The sequence below is a fragment of the Drosophila pseudoobscura genome, chromosome 3, assembly GCF_009870125.1.
Source record: "Drosophila pseudoobscura strain MV-25-SWS-2005 chromosome 3, UCI_Dpse_MV25, whole genome shotgun sequence".
Classification (NCBI taxonomy): domain Eukaryota; kingdom Metazoa; phylum Arthropoda; class Insecta; order Diptera; family Drosophilidae; genus Drosophila; species Drosophila pseudoobscura.
This window is the reverse complement of record NC_046680.1, coordinates 12,350,001-12,363,805: the sequence shown is the minus strand read 5'-3', so window position 1 is coordinate 12,363,805 and position 13,805 is coordinate 12,350,001. Positions and strand designations below refer to the sequence as shown.

At 48.5% G+C, this 13,805-nt stretch overlaps 7 protein-coding genes and 1 long non-coding RNA gene across 8 annotated transcripts; 4 read left to right on the top strand and 4 right to left on the bottom strand.

Moving 5' to 3' along the window:
• Positions 1–167: 167 nt before the first annotated feature.
• On the bottom strand, positions 168–6,826 carry rig (rigor mortis). Its single transcript, XM_002138493.3, has 9 exons — positions 5,228–6,826; positions 4,856–5,168; positions 4,625–4,787; positions 4,412–4,565; positions 1,348–2,228; positions 1,124–1,289; positions 920–1,070; positions 604–861; positions 168–544 (listed from the first exon to the last, which is right to left on the bottom strand). The coding sequence occupies exons 1-9, from the start codon at positions 6,705–6,707 to the stop codon at positions 358–360; spliced, it is 3,753 nt and encodes a 1,250-aa protein (XP_002138529.2). The 5' UTR covers positions 6,708–6,826; the 3' UTR covers positions 168–357.
• Positions 2,404–4,625, top strand: LOC4804429 (cilia- and flagella-associated protein 206). Its single transcript, XM_001360957.4, has 3 exons — positions 2,404–3,152; positions 3,219–3,568; positions 3,637–4,625. Exons 1-3 carry the CDS (start codon positions 2,519–2,521, stop codon positions 4,378–4,380), a joined length of 1,728 nt encoding a protein of 575 aa, XP_001360994.2. The 5' UTR covers positions 2,404–2,518; the 3' UTR covers positions 4,381–4,625.
• Positions 6,827–7,986: 1,160 nt separating the features above from the next.
• On the top strand, positions 7,987–8,706 carry maf-S (MAF bZIP transcription factor K). Its single transcript, XM_001360956.4, has 2 exons — positions 7,987–8,143; positions 8,207–8,706. Exons 1-2 carry the CDS (start codon positions 8,111–8,113, stop codon positions 8,570–8,572), a joined length of 399 nt encoding a protein of 132 aa, XP_001360993.1. The 5' UTR covers positions 7,987–8,110; the 3' UTR covers positions 8,573–8,706.
• A 79-nt stretch (positions 8,707–8,785) lies between these two features.
• Positions 8,786–9,692, top strand: LOC4804426 (mitochondrial inner membrane protease subunit 2). Its single transcript, XM_001360955.4, has 2 exons — positions 8,786–9,038; positions 9,101–9,692. Exons 1-2 carry the CDS (start codon positions 8,945–8,947, stop codon positions 9,514–9,516), a joined length of 510 nt encoding a protein of 169 aa, XP_001360992.2. The 5' UTR covers positions 8,786–8,944; the 3' UTR covers positions 9,517–9,692.
• Tcs1 (Threonyl-carbamoyl synthesis 1) lies at positions 9,662–10,532 on the bottom strand. The gene has a single exon (XM_015184458.2). The coding sequence runs from the start codon at positions 10,506–10,508 to the stop codon at positions 9,738–9,740; it is 771 nt and encodes a 256-aa protein (XP_015039944.1). The 5' UTR covers positions 10,509–10,532; the 3' UTR covers positions 9,662–9,737.
• Polr3K (RNA polymerase III subunit K) lies at positions 10,493–10,959 on the bottom strand. Its single transcript, XM_015184457.2, has 2 exons — positions 10,766–10,959; positions 10,493–10,693 (listed from the first exon to the last, which is right to left on the bottom strand). The coding sequence occupies exons 1-2, from the start codon at positions 10,904–10,906 to the stop codon at positions 10,508–10,510; spliced, it is 327 nt and encodes a 108-aa protein (XP_015039943.1). The 5' UTR covers positions 10,907–10,959; the 3' UTR covers positions 10,493–10,507.
• Positions 10,960–11,512: 553 nt separating this feature from the next.
• DMAP1 (DNA methyltransferase 1 associated protein 1) lies at positions 11,513–13,372 on the top strand. Its single transcript, XM_001360953.4, has 5 exons — positions 11,513–11,722; positions 11,783–12,172; positions 12,233–12,822; positions 12,878–13,032; positions 13,099–13,372. Exons 1-5 carry the CDS (start codon positions 11,622–11,624, stop codon positions 13,162–13,164), a joined length of 1,302 nt encoding a protein of 433 aa, XP_001360990.2. The 5' UTR covers positions 11,513–11,621; the 3' UTR covers positions 13,165–13,372.
• On the bottom strand, positions 13,202–13,724 carry LOC117183759 (uncharacterized). Its single transcript, XR_004468920.1, has 2 exons — positions 13,638–13,724; positions 13,202–13,582 (listed from the first exon to the last, which is right to left on the bottom strand). It is a non-coding gene; the product is annotated as an uncharacterized lncRNA (long non-coding RNA).
• Positions 13,725–13,805: the final 81 nt, after the last annotated feature.

Here is a 13,805-nt window from a genome sequence, read left to right as displayed (position 1 = left end):
CGGCATTTGCATAATTTGATTTCAGCCAAAAACAAAGCAGCCCAGACCAGACAAAAATGAGGCCTAACGGTCATACCTTTGTCTGGGCCGCAGGTCTTACGGCTGATAAGAAATGACTCGAGTGAATGGCAGCTTGAGCTGGAGCTGGCATCAGCAGCTGGTTCTAATTAATGTTTCTCATTTTCATTTATTCAAAAATCAATTTTCATGTTTTCTCTATCTATTGTATAGTGCATTTCATGTTGATTAAATCAAATATTTCAGTTACGGCGCAGCTCTTGTCTCTGCCTTGGGATAAACTATGAAATGCATAAAAGTGTACAGCCTTTTCTATGTTTGAAAATAACTTAATATCAATTAGGCAACATGGTCGCTAGCTTCTCCATTCAGGGCTGGTGGTTCACCGGGAGCGCAGCCATCTAACACTTCGCCCAGCTGGCCAAGGCGCTTGATTTGGGCCATTAGATCGGCTATCTCGGGCGTGCAATTGTGGAACTTGCGCAGATACATGTACCCACGCATCATCTCGTTGTCCAGCACGCATCTGTGAAGGGAATGGCATTAGCTTTAACTACCTACTATCTACACTTCGGTTGCACTCACATCAGAGCAGCCGCTCCAAAGTTTCCCGTCTTCTCCAGCCTCTCCAGCCACTGATTGATGATGGTTTTTATCTTGGGGTCCGTGGCCGGCAAGCTGATGCGGGCATGGACCAAGGCCTCCTTAAAATACTCGTTGGCCAGGAGCAGATCGATGGCCTCCCTATGCTGGCCCAAGCTAAAGCGATACGTGGCCGCATGCATGATGTAGCCCTTCCCCTCCATCTGCTTGGCATAGGCTTCGCAACAGTCTCGCCAAAACCTAAACAAGAAATATGGCGTTTTAGCGAGTGACACACAGGACGTGGCCAAGGACTTACACATAGGACACGGAGGGGGCCACAGCCAGGTGACCTTCCGTAAGTGTCTTGTTGGCAATGTGCTCCTCTAACTCCTTGCGCAGCTTAAATGTGGATATAGTCAGGCAAAGCGGAGCAATATCCTTCGAATTGGAGTGCTTTAAATTGGTCACTGAAATAGTTTTCTTGTCATTAATGTTCTGCTTGAGTTTGAATTTTACTTACACTCCATTTCAATTAGCTCCTTGGCCATCGCCTTGGTGCCAAACAGCTTAGACAGGAGCACGGATTTGTCAATCTTTTCCGCATCTTCGGTCAGCACAATCGCCAGCTTTCCGAGGGCATTCTTGTTGAGATCCTTTTGGGCGAGGTAGAGGCAGGTGCGGGTAATCTATGGTTGCAAACAAGATAAAGTTACTGTCATGGCATCTAGACGAACTTTGACTTACGGTAGGGACACTCTCTGGAGCCTGGCTAGCAGACTCATTTTCCTTGCACTTGCGGCACTCGTTTGTGCTCTGGCTAGGCTCTGGTTTCTGGTCGAGGGTCATAGCGTCGAACATCTCCTGTACTTTTCGGTCATTGGGGTCATTTGTCGCCTCGCGATCTGGGATCACCTCCCGAACTTCACGTGGCTCTCCATGGACCCTCCTCATACGTCGATCTTTGCGCTGAATTTTTTTAACCTCTGCTCTGGTGGGAGGTGCATACGGCTGCACCAGGGATTTGGTGGCCCACTTGACATTGAGCAGTCCATCAACTTTGGAGCAAATGTTTCTCTCGTCTCCAGCCAATGCGTCTTTAATATTGATAAGTTCCAGGGAAATCGACTTGCCAGAGCACATCACGATGTTCTCATCGGAGGGCAAGAACATGCCGCACCACATGGGGCAGTGGTAGGTTATGGTCAGAGGCGGCTTGTTCGGATCATGAGTGTCCCACATGCACACCTTTCCCTCGATGTGGAAAGTGAGCAACAGGTTCTTCTGATAATTGCTCCACTTTAGCGAGGTGATCGATCCCTTCGGGTCGCTGGCCGTGAATGTATGGAGCGTCCTCCAGTTGCGATCTGCCTCCAGAAATTCCAATATTATGACATACTTGTCGTGGCCCACAACAGCAAAGACATTGCTCTCCAACGGATTCCAGGTAATGTCCGTAATGTACCGAGACAGCAGTGCTGACTGGCGCAGAACTGGGCCCCATCTGGAAATCTGGTCGGGCTTATGTTCGTGCAACTGCAGTACGCCGTCCTCGGAGCCCAAAAAGAGGAAGGATCCACGAATGCTCAGGAAGCACGGGCGTTCCATTAGGTTGAGAACAGTAACTTCTGTCAAAGAAATGTATAGGAAAGTTTGTGTGAATATCATTTCGGAAGATTAATGTGCGTGGCCCTTCTAGAATTCTAAGTACCAGATTTAAATGATTAAAGATTTTAATAGATATACGGAAATAGTCGTATAGACATGACCTTTGCCCCCAACTGTATTGAGTAACACAGTAGGCTGACGTTTCTAGGAGCAACGGCACAAACAAATAACAAGCAGCCCTACATTTCCTTAATTTCCTAGTTTTCTTCCTTAACAAAGGCAAAAATCAAATTTATTGTTCAGTATCATAATGCCGCGACACAGGGCTCTGGTGGAGATTGGGCGGCGGATCATGAAGCGCTTCGAACAGTTCGATCTGGATGTGGAGGAGGAGTTCATCATTTTCGTGGTGCATCTGCTTGCCCGCGACTTGCGACGGGGCCTGCTCAAGAGCGACCTGAACAAGCACACCTGTGCCATCAACGGTTTCGTGGATGGCATTGTCGAGAGCTATGTGAGTCCAGTGGATTGCACAATGGCCAACATGAAGATGTCGTGGGTGATGAAGAAGGGTCGCGGCATCGATCTGCAGTACGTAAAGGAGCAATACGAGGAGAGGTTCTTCAACGAACTGAAGCTGCTCATCGACGACATTCTGCAGTACCCGGAGACCTGCAGCAAGGCGCAGCTGGATCAGCTCTTTGCCAAGATGCAGGTCTTCATTGTGACCTGCTACAACCTGGGCTGTCCCAAGAACCACGTGTTGCTTAAGTTGACAGCTCAGGCCCTGAACAGCGTGATCGGGCGTAGCGATCTGCAGAATTATGTGCTGAAGAAGAAATACCATCGACTAGAGTACCTGCAGCGTCTGGCGGCCACTGTGGGCGGTATAGTCATCTACAACAACGATGGACCGGATGGGGACCGGGAAAATGTGAGATATAGTGAGTGCAGATCATGAACTCCAGGAATCTGCAACGTAAATTCGGTTTTTGCTTTTCCCATCTCAGTCGTTGGCGACCTGGAAATGGCTCAGAAGAACACGAGCTCTGCCTTCCAGCTGGCTCTGGATGGAGCGGCCAAGATGCAGTCGCTATGCCAAGCGGCCATCGATGAGATGATTTACCTGGATCCCAAGGACACAACGATGACCTATCGAGTGCCTCTTGAGCACTTGCAGCGACTCAATCAGTTCACCATCATCTACACCATGCAGCAACGTTGCCTGGACGCATTGCATCGCAGCTATGAGAGCACCGTCTATCTCATTGAGGTGGAGCGAAAGCGCTACGAGTGTGTGGTGGCAAAGATAAACGACACTCTGGCCATGCGCACGGCCATCGACTCGGAGCTGATATTCGTAAGTGGCAAGCAGATAGAGTCGGGGTCGTCGTCGGTCCTTCTAACACTCCTCTGTCCATCCATTAGCCGCACTTTGTGTACATCTCGCAGGTTTGGAGCAATCTGAATAACTTCCTCAATCACGTTGTCGAGCTAAACAAGTTGCGGGAGCAACTGGAAATACTGGTGCCCGATCAGATCAAGGATGCGGCAGAGGCTACAATTGCCGAGCTCCAGGCGTTGCACAAACGCATCAAGGTGCCGCAGAAAATAAAATTTCTTGATCGCATAGCCGTCATGACCGACTACCACACGGACGGGAACTTTTGCAACTTGGCCCAGGCGGATATCAAGGATTTTTGTGCCCTGACCTTGACCATAACCAACGGGCTTTTGTTGCCAGCAAAAGTGTCGCGAAAGCTCTGCATAAATGTGGACATAACATTTGGTTTGAGGGACCACATGTACGGCAGGTTCACGGAGCTCTGCTTCGAGCAGTTTATACCGGCCTTCAGGAAAGTGATCTTTAATAGTGCCAACTTGGCGTTGCTCTTTAAGCTGGACGAAGCTCTCATATCCCATGAGTTGCAGGACTTGATTGTGGAGCCTCCGAAGCAAAAAGATTTCGCGGGTCAAACCGAAATGGTGGTCACCAATGACTTGTCGGCCCCGAACTGGATAAATGTGACATGGAATGTGTGGGACTACCACCGCGAGACCATACACATGGCAGAGATTCGCAAGCGACAGACTCACGATGCCCAGACAAACATCAGCTATGGCCAGCGCAATGCCCAGAACCAGACCTACAACACACGACAGCACAAATGAGAAGCGATGCTGAGAAGAGCTTCTAACTCACCTGTTTTGGGCCGGCTTAAATCAACGAAGCAAAGCTTGCGATTCACAACAAAGTAGATGTAGTTTTCCTGCCACACCAAACTGTAGACTTCTTTCTTTTGGGGCCCTTGAATGGTTCTTTTCACTTTCATGGTCTCCACGTCGAGAATCGCCACCTATTTTGTAACGTTGATTAATTTATGTACTCTCGATTAAAGTCAAAGTAAAAACTCACAGATCCCTCGTAGGTGCCGCAGGCGAGTTGCAAGCAGTCGGGACTCCAAGCCAGGGAGTAGACGTTGCTACCAATATGGCTAGTAGTGATGGCCGTGCCGTTCGTGGCCAGTTTAGACAGATCAAAGAAGGCCACGCGACGGTCCGAACATCCCAGAGCGATTCTGGAGAGCGAAGTAGCGGTAAATTAGTTTCATATAAAGAAAATTGATAAGTAAGCTTGATGGGTTACTTGTTCATATCATCCGGACACTCGACCATGGCCCGCACTCCAAAGACCAATGAGCTGTAGTTGGTGATTATGTGGCCAGTGAGGGGATCCATCAGTCCGGTCGTGCGATTGTTTCTGCACACCCATAGCTGCTGTTTGCTGCATTTAGTGGCAAAAGATAGTATGTCCTTTGTGCCACACTTGTGCTCCTTGTCCTTGTTGATCTTGTAGCGAAGCATTTTTCGATCGTACACCAGTGACCAGAAGGACAACTGATGCCGACCCAGGGAGACAATGGTGCGGTCATTTAGCCACATGACACTGCAATACTGATCTGTAAAGATATCTAGGGATGAAGATGGTCTAGGGCTGTGTTTTTCATATGGAGCTCACCTGTTGACTTGCCACTGCTGTAGTTCTTGCCGGCATGTGCGCCCGTGTTTGTATTCCAGATCATCACCACCTCTTCGGCATCAACGGAGACCAGGAGAATGTCTGGGCGAATGGACGAGTTTATGGAACTCGAAATAATCGACTCGGTACTGCTCTCCTCAACCAATGCGGTTTTTAAATCAGGCTCGGGATTCATTTGAATTTGAGATGTCTCGGGAGCGTGCACTTCGGCCCGGTGATAGATGTGATGCAGCACCTCTCGTTTCGGCTTGGCTGCATCGCCATCGACGATCACGGCATCGTCGCTGGAGGAGCTGTATTGGATAACCTCCAGACTGCCTTCGGTGGAATCGCTGGGCAGGGCGGCATTCTGATAGTTGCTTGTTGCGCTGTCATTGTTGCTTATGTTGCTGGCATCGCTGAGGGGACCAGTTGGTTTTGTGGGCTGGCAGTCGTCTAAAGTGACCTCCACACCGCCAACCGCCTCCGAGCGATTAGCCATTATATCCGCTTTAATGCTCTCACAGGCCTCCACAAAATCGAGGGCAGCGGCCCCTGCGGGCTTCTCCAGGCCAACAAAGTCGTCACCGCAATCGTCGGATGACTTGCGGTGGGCGTCTACTGGCGCGCCGAACTCGCATTCCAGATGATCAAAGTTGTAAATGTCAAACGGATCATCGGATTCGGCTGGCTTGGACTTGACCAGCGGAGGGGGTTTGGGTTTTGGTTTGGAAGAGGCTTCGGCTACCTCATCTTCTTTGCGACTGCGCCACTGCTCAGCTCGCGAGGACAACGTATCGAGATTCAACTTTTCCTCTTCGAAGGGGAGAGATACCTGCCGCCATGCCAATCCATTGATACAGTTCTTATGGCCATTGAATTTATAAACGATACTCATCTTGAGCAAATCGCAAACTAACACAGCTCCCAACGTCGTGCCCAAAGCAAATACGTTGTCGTTGTAGGGAGAGCAGCGCAGGACTTCGGGGTGGTGATTGCGCGACGGAATGAATGTGGGACGACGGCAAAAGGTGTTGGAGGCCACACAGTAGATGACCAAATCACTGGCATCTATCGAAAGTATATTGCCGTTGCTCATGTAGCTCATTAGAACGGCAGTTTCAAAGGGACGGCTTCCTCTGAAATTGCGGGCCTCGTGCTGATGTTGATGCGCCTTGTGGCCGCTGACAGCCCCGCCCACCATGCAGTCCCACACTTGCACACTCAGATCGTCGCCAACTATGGCAAATGGCTGTCTCCCCTTACCCCACATGGGACTGACATCGAGTGCAATGATGTTGAAGCGCGTGGACATGATTTTAACTTGCGACTTCTCTGCAGCATCTGCCGGCTGTGCTGATATGTAGTTTATGCTGCGTACGCCGGCATACAGGAAGCCGCCGTCTGGTGCTGCAACCGCCAGCGGTATGTTCGTTGCCGGCGGAGTTGGAACATTGTGATAAATTAACTCTGAATACATATTATTTTGATGAAATAACACTGTGCATTTGATTGCAATTACGCGGAGTTTTTTGTGAAATACAAATTGTGCGCTTGTTTTCCTCTGCTTAAGAGTACTTAGCCCACTTAAGCCCCCTCTTTTTAACTTGAGGTAAACAGCCGAATATAATACTGTTTGTAAATTATCCTTGTAGATCTTCCCTCTTTACTTCAAGGAAAACCACGATATCTTTCACCCGAACTTCGTTAAAAATATACATTTTCCCTGTTTTCGGTGGTTTATTAAAATACCCTCTTGGTATACAATGGGTTAATCGTTCTCCGTCAAGGATTGGAAACCATATCCTAAATTTTGATGTTCGGTCGAATATTATTAGCTATAAAGAACATTTAGCCATGCCCACATAGTTTTATCCAATTAATGAATATATTTTCTACTTGACCGGCTTATTCTTAATACTTGCATTTATTGCATTTTGCCTAGAAAAGGTTTTAGCGAAATAGGTCAAACAAAAAAAGGTTTTAGCGAAATAGGTCAAAACAAAAAAGGATAGTCGCTCATATTGCTCAATTTAGAGATTCCGTTGAATAATTCTGGCAAACTAAAACCCTTAGTATTGCCCACATAATTTTAGGCCATTGATGAATAAATTTTCTACAAAATTGGTTAGTTTTTAGTCCTTGCTTTTATTGAATTTTAACTAAAACAGGGTTTAAACATAATAGTTACCATCGTAGATCAGAAGCACTCGCCGGACTTGCAGCTGAAGTGATCCACCCGGAATGTGGGACATCCCATTTCATCCGACTTGTCCGGGCAGTGCCAGGAGGCGCGTACGCAGTCCCTATTCATTTCACCATTCCCCATTCGGATCATAGTCCACGGCGCGGATATTCTTGCGGGGCACTGGCATCGGCACATTCGGGCAGTCTGTCGTGTTCGGCAGCAGTCGGCCGAAGCACGTCCTTGGCCAGTGGTAGTGGGTGGGGCAGGCACTGGTCATGCCCCGTCTGCCGGACTGGGCCAGGCCCTGGTGGGAGCAGCCCCTGTTGTTGACCTTGTACTCGGTCGAGATGCGGCCAATGTGCTCCTGGCAAGAGCCCCTTCTCCTTCTGGGGGCCGAGGCAGGGCGGAGTAATGGGTCACAACGACGCCAAAGGGCGCGGGAAAATCTGCCCCACAAATCCAATTGAGATGGCAGTGCTTCGATAAATCGCGATTAGCTGGTGGTTATCGATTATAAGATTGATATCGATGCTGCTATTGATTATAAAATTTATATCGGTGTTGTAATTGATATCGATGCTCCGACACTGGCGTTTCCGTGCGAATGGTCATCAAAGAAGAAGACACAATAACAACGCAAAAACTCCATCGGGAGAAGAAAAACTGTTTTAAAAAGCACTTTATTGCTATTAAAAATGGAATCCAAGCGTGAGAGAAAGTCCTCATTGGTATGTTGTTTTGAAATGTTTTGAAAAAATGAAGGAAACCATATTGTATATGGGCTTTTACAGCCACCACTTTCTCCATGTCCCATTTCCGATATTACGGATGACGAACTGGTGACCATTTCTGTGAGAGACCTCAATCGGACCCTGAAGATGCGTGGCCTCAACCGCGAAGAAATCGTGCGGATGAAGCAACGAAGGCGCACGTTGAAGAACCGCGGCTATGCTGCCAGTTGCCGAATCAAGAGAATCGAACAAAAGGACGAGCTGGAGACGAAGAAAACATCTGAATGGACAGAGCTGGAGCAAAGGCACGAGGACAATGAGTTGATACGCATCGAGGTCGGAAACTGGAAGAACAAATACAAGGCCCTTCTCCACTTTGCCCAACAAAACGATATTCCCATTCCGAGGGAGCTAGAGGGCTGCTGAAACCAATCAAAGGACTCATTCCCAATCCTGTTTCAATACAAATTTGAATACAACTTAGCCACATCTACTGTAACAATAGTACAATAGCTGGAAACTTCACTTTACTACCTATAATAAATATTGAATACGACGCATTCGGACACCCTGTTTTGACTAAACAATAGCCCGTGCTGGCCGTTCGCTGTGAATGCCAAAACTCTGGGCAACAAAACTCAGCCCAATGCTGGTTATGTATTCATTCTATAGTGTTTTTGGTCCATTCTAACTAAGTGGAATCGAAAGTCTGGGGATCCCCAGCCCCAACCCGGTGTCAGGTGTCCAACAGAGTACTTGTAACTTCACGGACCTGCAACAGCTGCCCGTACCTGACACATGGCATTTCGTTTCTTTGCTAAATCTCTACTCTACGGCCTGCCACTGGGGATTACCTTCTTTGATTGCGTGGGCTATGTAGCCAGAGTGGATGGTAAGTAGCCGGCCACGGGAATTGTTTCTTAATTAAGACGGAATCCCCCACGTTCCATTCAGGTACCAGCATGCAACCCGCACTCAATCCAGTGGCAGATGTGAGGGATTATGTGTTCCTGTTGCGTTGGGGGAATCACAACAGCGATGTAGAGAGAGGGGACATAATATCGTTGGTATCGCCGAAGGACCCCGGCCAGAAGATTATCAAACGTGTGGTGGGCCTGCAAGGCGATGTGGTTTCCACGATAGGCTACCGTGACCCAATAGTAAGCGTCCCACAGGGCCATTGTTGGGTGGAGGGTGACCACACGGGCCACTCCCTGGACAGCAACACATTCGGGCCGGTGGCCCTGGGTCTGATGACGGCGAAGGCGGTGGCAATCGTGTGGCCTCCAGAGCGTTGGCGGCTGCTGGAGAACGAGCTGCCCAGACGACGTGCGCCCATTCAAGTGGCCAAGACTAGCCACTACAATTAGCCCGAGGCTAGAAGACTGACCAGTTAAGAGTCATTTCCACGATAGTTCCAGTTATGTGCATCCAAAGATACATATGTACATATATATTTTATAATCCGATGTTGTGGTCCCTCCCAAGCAAGAGAAGAATGTTCAAAATTAAAAATGAAACCAAATAAAGTTATAGTTTTATTGAAGAAAAATTATCTTGATTGGGCAGACACATCGGAGAACCGATATTTCTATAGTATCTGTGCAATATCCTTGCGAGGCTTGATCCCATATTCTTCCACCAAGCGCAGGGTCTGTTTGAGGGCCACTCCGGCACGCACGATCTCATAGTATCCTGGCGTGGCCAAGTCAATCACAGTTGAGGCCAGGCGACGCTCCTCAGTGAGACCAATCTGACCAGCATCGAAGACGGCGCCCAGCTGGGGCCACAGCGAACGGAACTCGGTCACCTGGAGGCTGCTGGGGGCGCTAGACCGATTGGCACTGGTCAGGGCAAGTGGCTGTTCATGCCACACGGAGCACAGAGCGCGTATGAACTGGAAGTCCGGAATGCGGATGCCTATTTTGGAGGTGGTGGGATTCAGGAAACGATTGCTCAACTCGGGCGTTCGCTCAATCACAATGGTCAGGGGGCCCGGCAGCAAACGAGTTAGCAGCTCGTCGCTGAGGTGGGCGGCCTGACCGTAGCGTCGCAGTGCCTCAATGTTGTTTACGCAGATGGCCACTGGCTTGTGTTCGTCTCTACCCTTAATCTCGTACATGCGTTGGATGGCATGCTCGTTGTTGGCATCGCATGCCAGCCCATAGACGGTGTCTGTGGGCAGTGCTATCACCTGACCGCCCAACAGGCATTGACGTGCCACCTTCAGAGCGGCTCTATCCTCCACTTGACAAACCGGAGTCTTCGTCTTTTCGACTGTTTGGTGCTGCATTGTGCTGAATCTGGGGTAGGCTTGTTGCCCAAGGAGACGAGTGACAAGCAATGTTTGTAGGTTACGCATTAGTCTCGCCAATTGTGTCCGCACTGGTGGTTGCAGCACTTGTAGAATGTGGTCATGGGCTCATCAGCCGACCGGGTTTGAATTTGCATAAAATAGGCTCGCTTGTGGCTACACGAGGGACAATCGGCGTCCGTCGAATCGACGTTTTCCCACGCCGCCTTCCCTCCCAGAACGTGATCCACCTCCTGTGTGGACAGACAACCAAGAATTATAGACACTCGAAGGAATCCATTGCATCATCCAATTGATGGACTTACCTTGAGGCGGGGAAAGGTTTTCGTTGATATCTTACGCGTGATCTTTGATATGTATGGGCAGGTGTTACATGTGAAGCGGTGGCTATCTGTATCTTCCTCAATGATCAATATATTGCCGCACGACGGGCAGAAAAACAACATAGCTTCTGCCTTGCCTCGATTTTGAGCACGTTCCAGTTTAAATAAAGGGGGCTTCAGCGGGCTAAGTTCGTTTTACCGTCGGTATATTTACGGTGGCCATTTTTAATACTTTTCGGTAGTTTTTAGGTCAAAATTGAACCGTATATTTGCGGTATATCGGTATATAATGGTATACTTTGTCAATTTCATCAATCTATTAAATTTAATTTTCAACGTTATATAGAAATCCAATAAAAGCAAGGATTTAGAATAGGCCAGTCAAGTAGAAAATTGATTCACTAATCAGATAAAACTATGTGGGCACGGAAGATCAAAATCGAGGAATATGGTTTCCAATCCTCGATGGAGAACAATTAACCCCTTATAGGCCAAGGGGTATTTCATTTTTCCACCGAAAATAATAAAAAAAATAATCATTTTAGCGCAGTTCACGTGAAAGTAAGCGTTGTTATTTTTAAGTTCAATGAAAGATGGCATGAATCAACAAGAAGAATTTACAATCGTTAATATTTTCAGCCATTTACCTGGAGTATTTAAATAGAGGGGGCTGAAGTGGGCTAAGTTCGTAAAATATAACTTGAATTCGTTGGTATATTGACGGTATATTTTGTTGTTTACAGATGGCGACTTCTTTAATTTGCGGCTGAAAATATTGTTCTTTGCAGACTGGAGCTCTCTAATTAAAGTAAATTAAAGTAACAAATAAAGAGGAAACATGTCGGCCGACGTACGTGATATTCTGGACATGGAGCGTGCCAATACGCCCGAAGTGACAAAGGATTCCTTCCTTGCAACAAAGAAGCGCAACTTCGAACGGTAAGTTGTAATTTTGTTAAAGTTCAGGTGAATATTTTTAACAATAACTATATTTACCAGCACCAAACATGCCTCCCGGCGTCCCGAGGGCATGCACCGCGAGGTGTTCGCCCTGCTCTATACAGACAAGAAAGATGCCCCGCCATTGCTGCCCACAGACACGGCCCTGGGCATTGGAGGCGGCTACAAACAGACGAAGGCACGTCTGGGGATGAAGAAGGTGCGCAAGTGGGAGTGGGCGCCATTTGCCAACCCGGCGCGCACCGATGCAGCTGCCTTTCACCACTGGAAAAGGGTCAGCGATGATTCGGGAGAGTATCCCTTTGCCATGTTCAATGTACAGCTGGAGATCCCCTCCTACACTATGACGGAGTACAACGCGCATTTAAGGAACAACATAACCAACTGGAGTAAGGTGCAGACGGATCACCTGTTTGACTTAGCAAGACGGTAAATGATTGGAATTGACCAAAACAATCGCATTGTTTTATTCACTAAGTCCTGCCATAGCTTTGATCTACGCTTTATTGTGATGGCGGATCGCTGGAACCGCCAGCAGCACGGGGACAAAACTGTGGAGGATCTCAAGGAGCGGTATTACGAGGTCGTTGCGCTACTAGCCAAGGCGAAGAATCAAACCATCGAGAAGAGAGTATATTCATATGATCCGGAGCACGAACGGCGCCGCAAAGAGCAGCTCGAGAAACTGTTTAAGCGCACCATCCTGCAGGTGGAGGAGGAGCAGATTCTCATCAATGAGATGAAGAAGATCGAGGCTCGAAAGAAGGAGCGTGAGCGCAAAACACAAGATCTACAGAAACTCATCTCGCAGGCGGATCAGCAGAATGAGCATGCCTCGAGCACGCCCAGCACTCGCAAATACGAAAAGAAACTGCACAAAAAGAAGGTGCACCACCAGCCGCGGCCCTCAAAGGTGGACTCGGTGGTGAATGCAATCGAAATAGGCAGCAGCGGCATCAAGTTTGCCGATCTGCGTGGGTCCGGGGTCTCCTTGCGTTCGCAGAAGATGAAGTTGCCTGCCAACATTGGCCAGCGTAAAGTTAAGGCTCTCGAACAGGCCATACAGGAGTTCAAAGTTGGTAAGTTGAGTAACTGGGACTGTCTTACACTCGCTAATTGGACTGTTCTTTACAGATCCCGCGCCACCACCCACTGAGGATATATGCACATCCTTTAACGAGCTGCGTTCCGACATGGTGTTGCTTTGTGAGCTGCGCACGGCCCTGTCCACCTGCATCTACGAGATGGAGAGCCTGAAGCATCAGTACGAGGCTGCTTGTCCGGGCAAGGTCAGTAAATAATTAAGAATGTAATACATTTATTCAACCAATTTGTTTGCTTCCTAATCACTGCAGACACTGAACATACCGCCCTCGATGGCGCCCCTCAAGACGGAAACCCTGGACAATAGCACAAATTAATTAAGTTAGCGCTCTCCGTTACCCCGTAGATCTTATGCTGCTGCCTCAGTGGCTGTTCCTGCTACTGATGCCGCCGACGAAGCAGACGTAGCAGACGCAGTAGACGTGTGTGCGGCGTGCTAATCATTGTAACCCGTTTTCCAGTGTCCATATTTGTGCATTGCGCTACTCCCAGTCCGCTTGGGGAATAAATGGATAAACAAGAAAATTGTTTTGCGGCACATTCAATGTGAAAATCAAATAGCCCACGGCCAGCGATGGTTATGCCAGATGCCATGTCGAGTGTGAGAACTTTTTCCGCTGCGTGATTTATTTTCCATCCAGCATTTCTTTGCAGCCCGACTACGACGGCCAGTTGGCTAGTTAGTGGCCAGTATTTGGGTTAAGCCTGCAGTCGAATGCGGCTCTGGGCCGCGATCTTTGGCAAGCGAAAAATGAGAATTAAGTGCAACCGCGTGGATACGTACTCTTACAATTCCAAGCCTGCCCACACAGTAACACACTGCAGGCGGAGGCGGAGTCCGAGGCGGCTCATTCACTGACTCAGCCGAAGTCCAAAACGACAGCGAACAGACCATAGACCAGACCAGAGAGCAGACCAGTATTTGTGAATGAATCGACCGAATGCGAAGGCAAACACC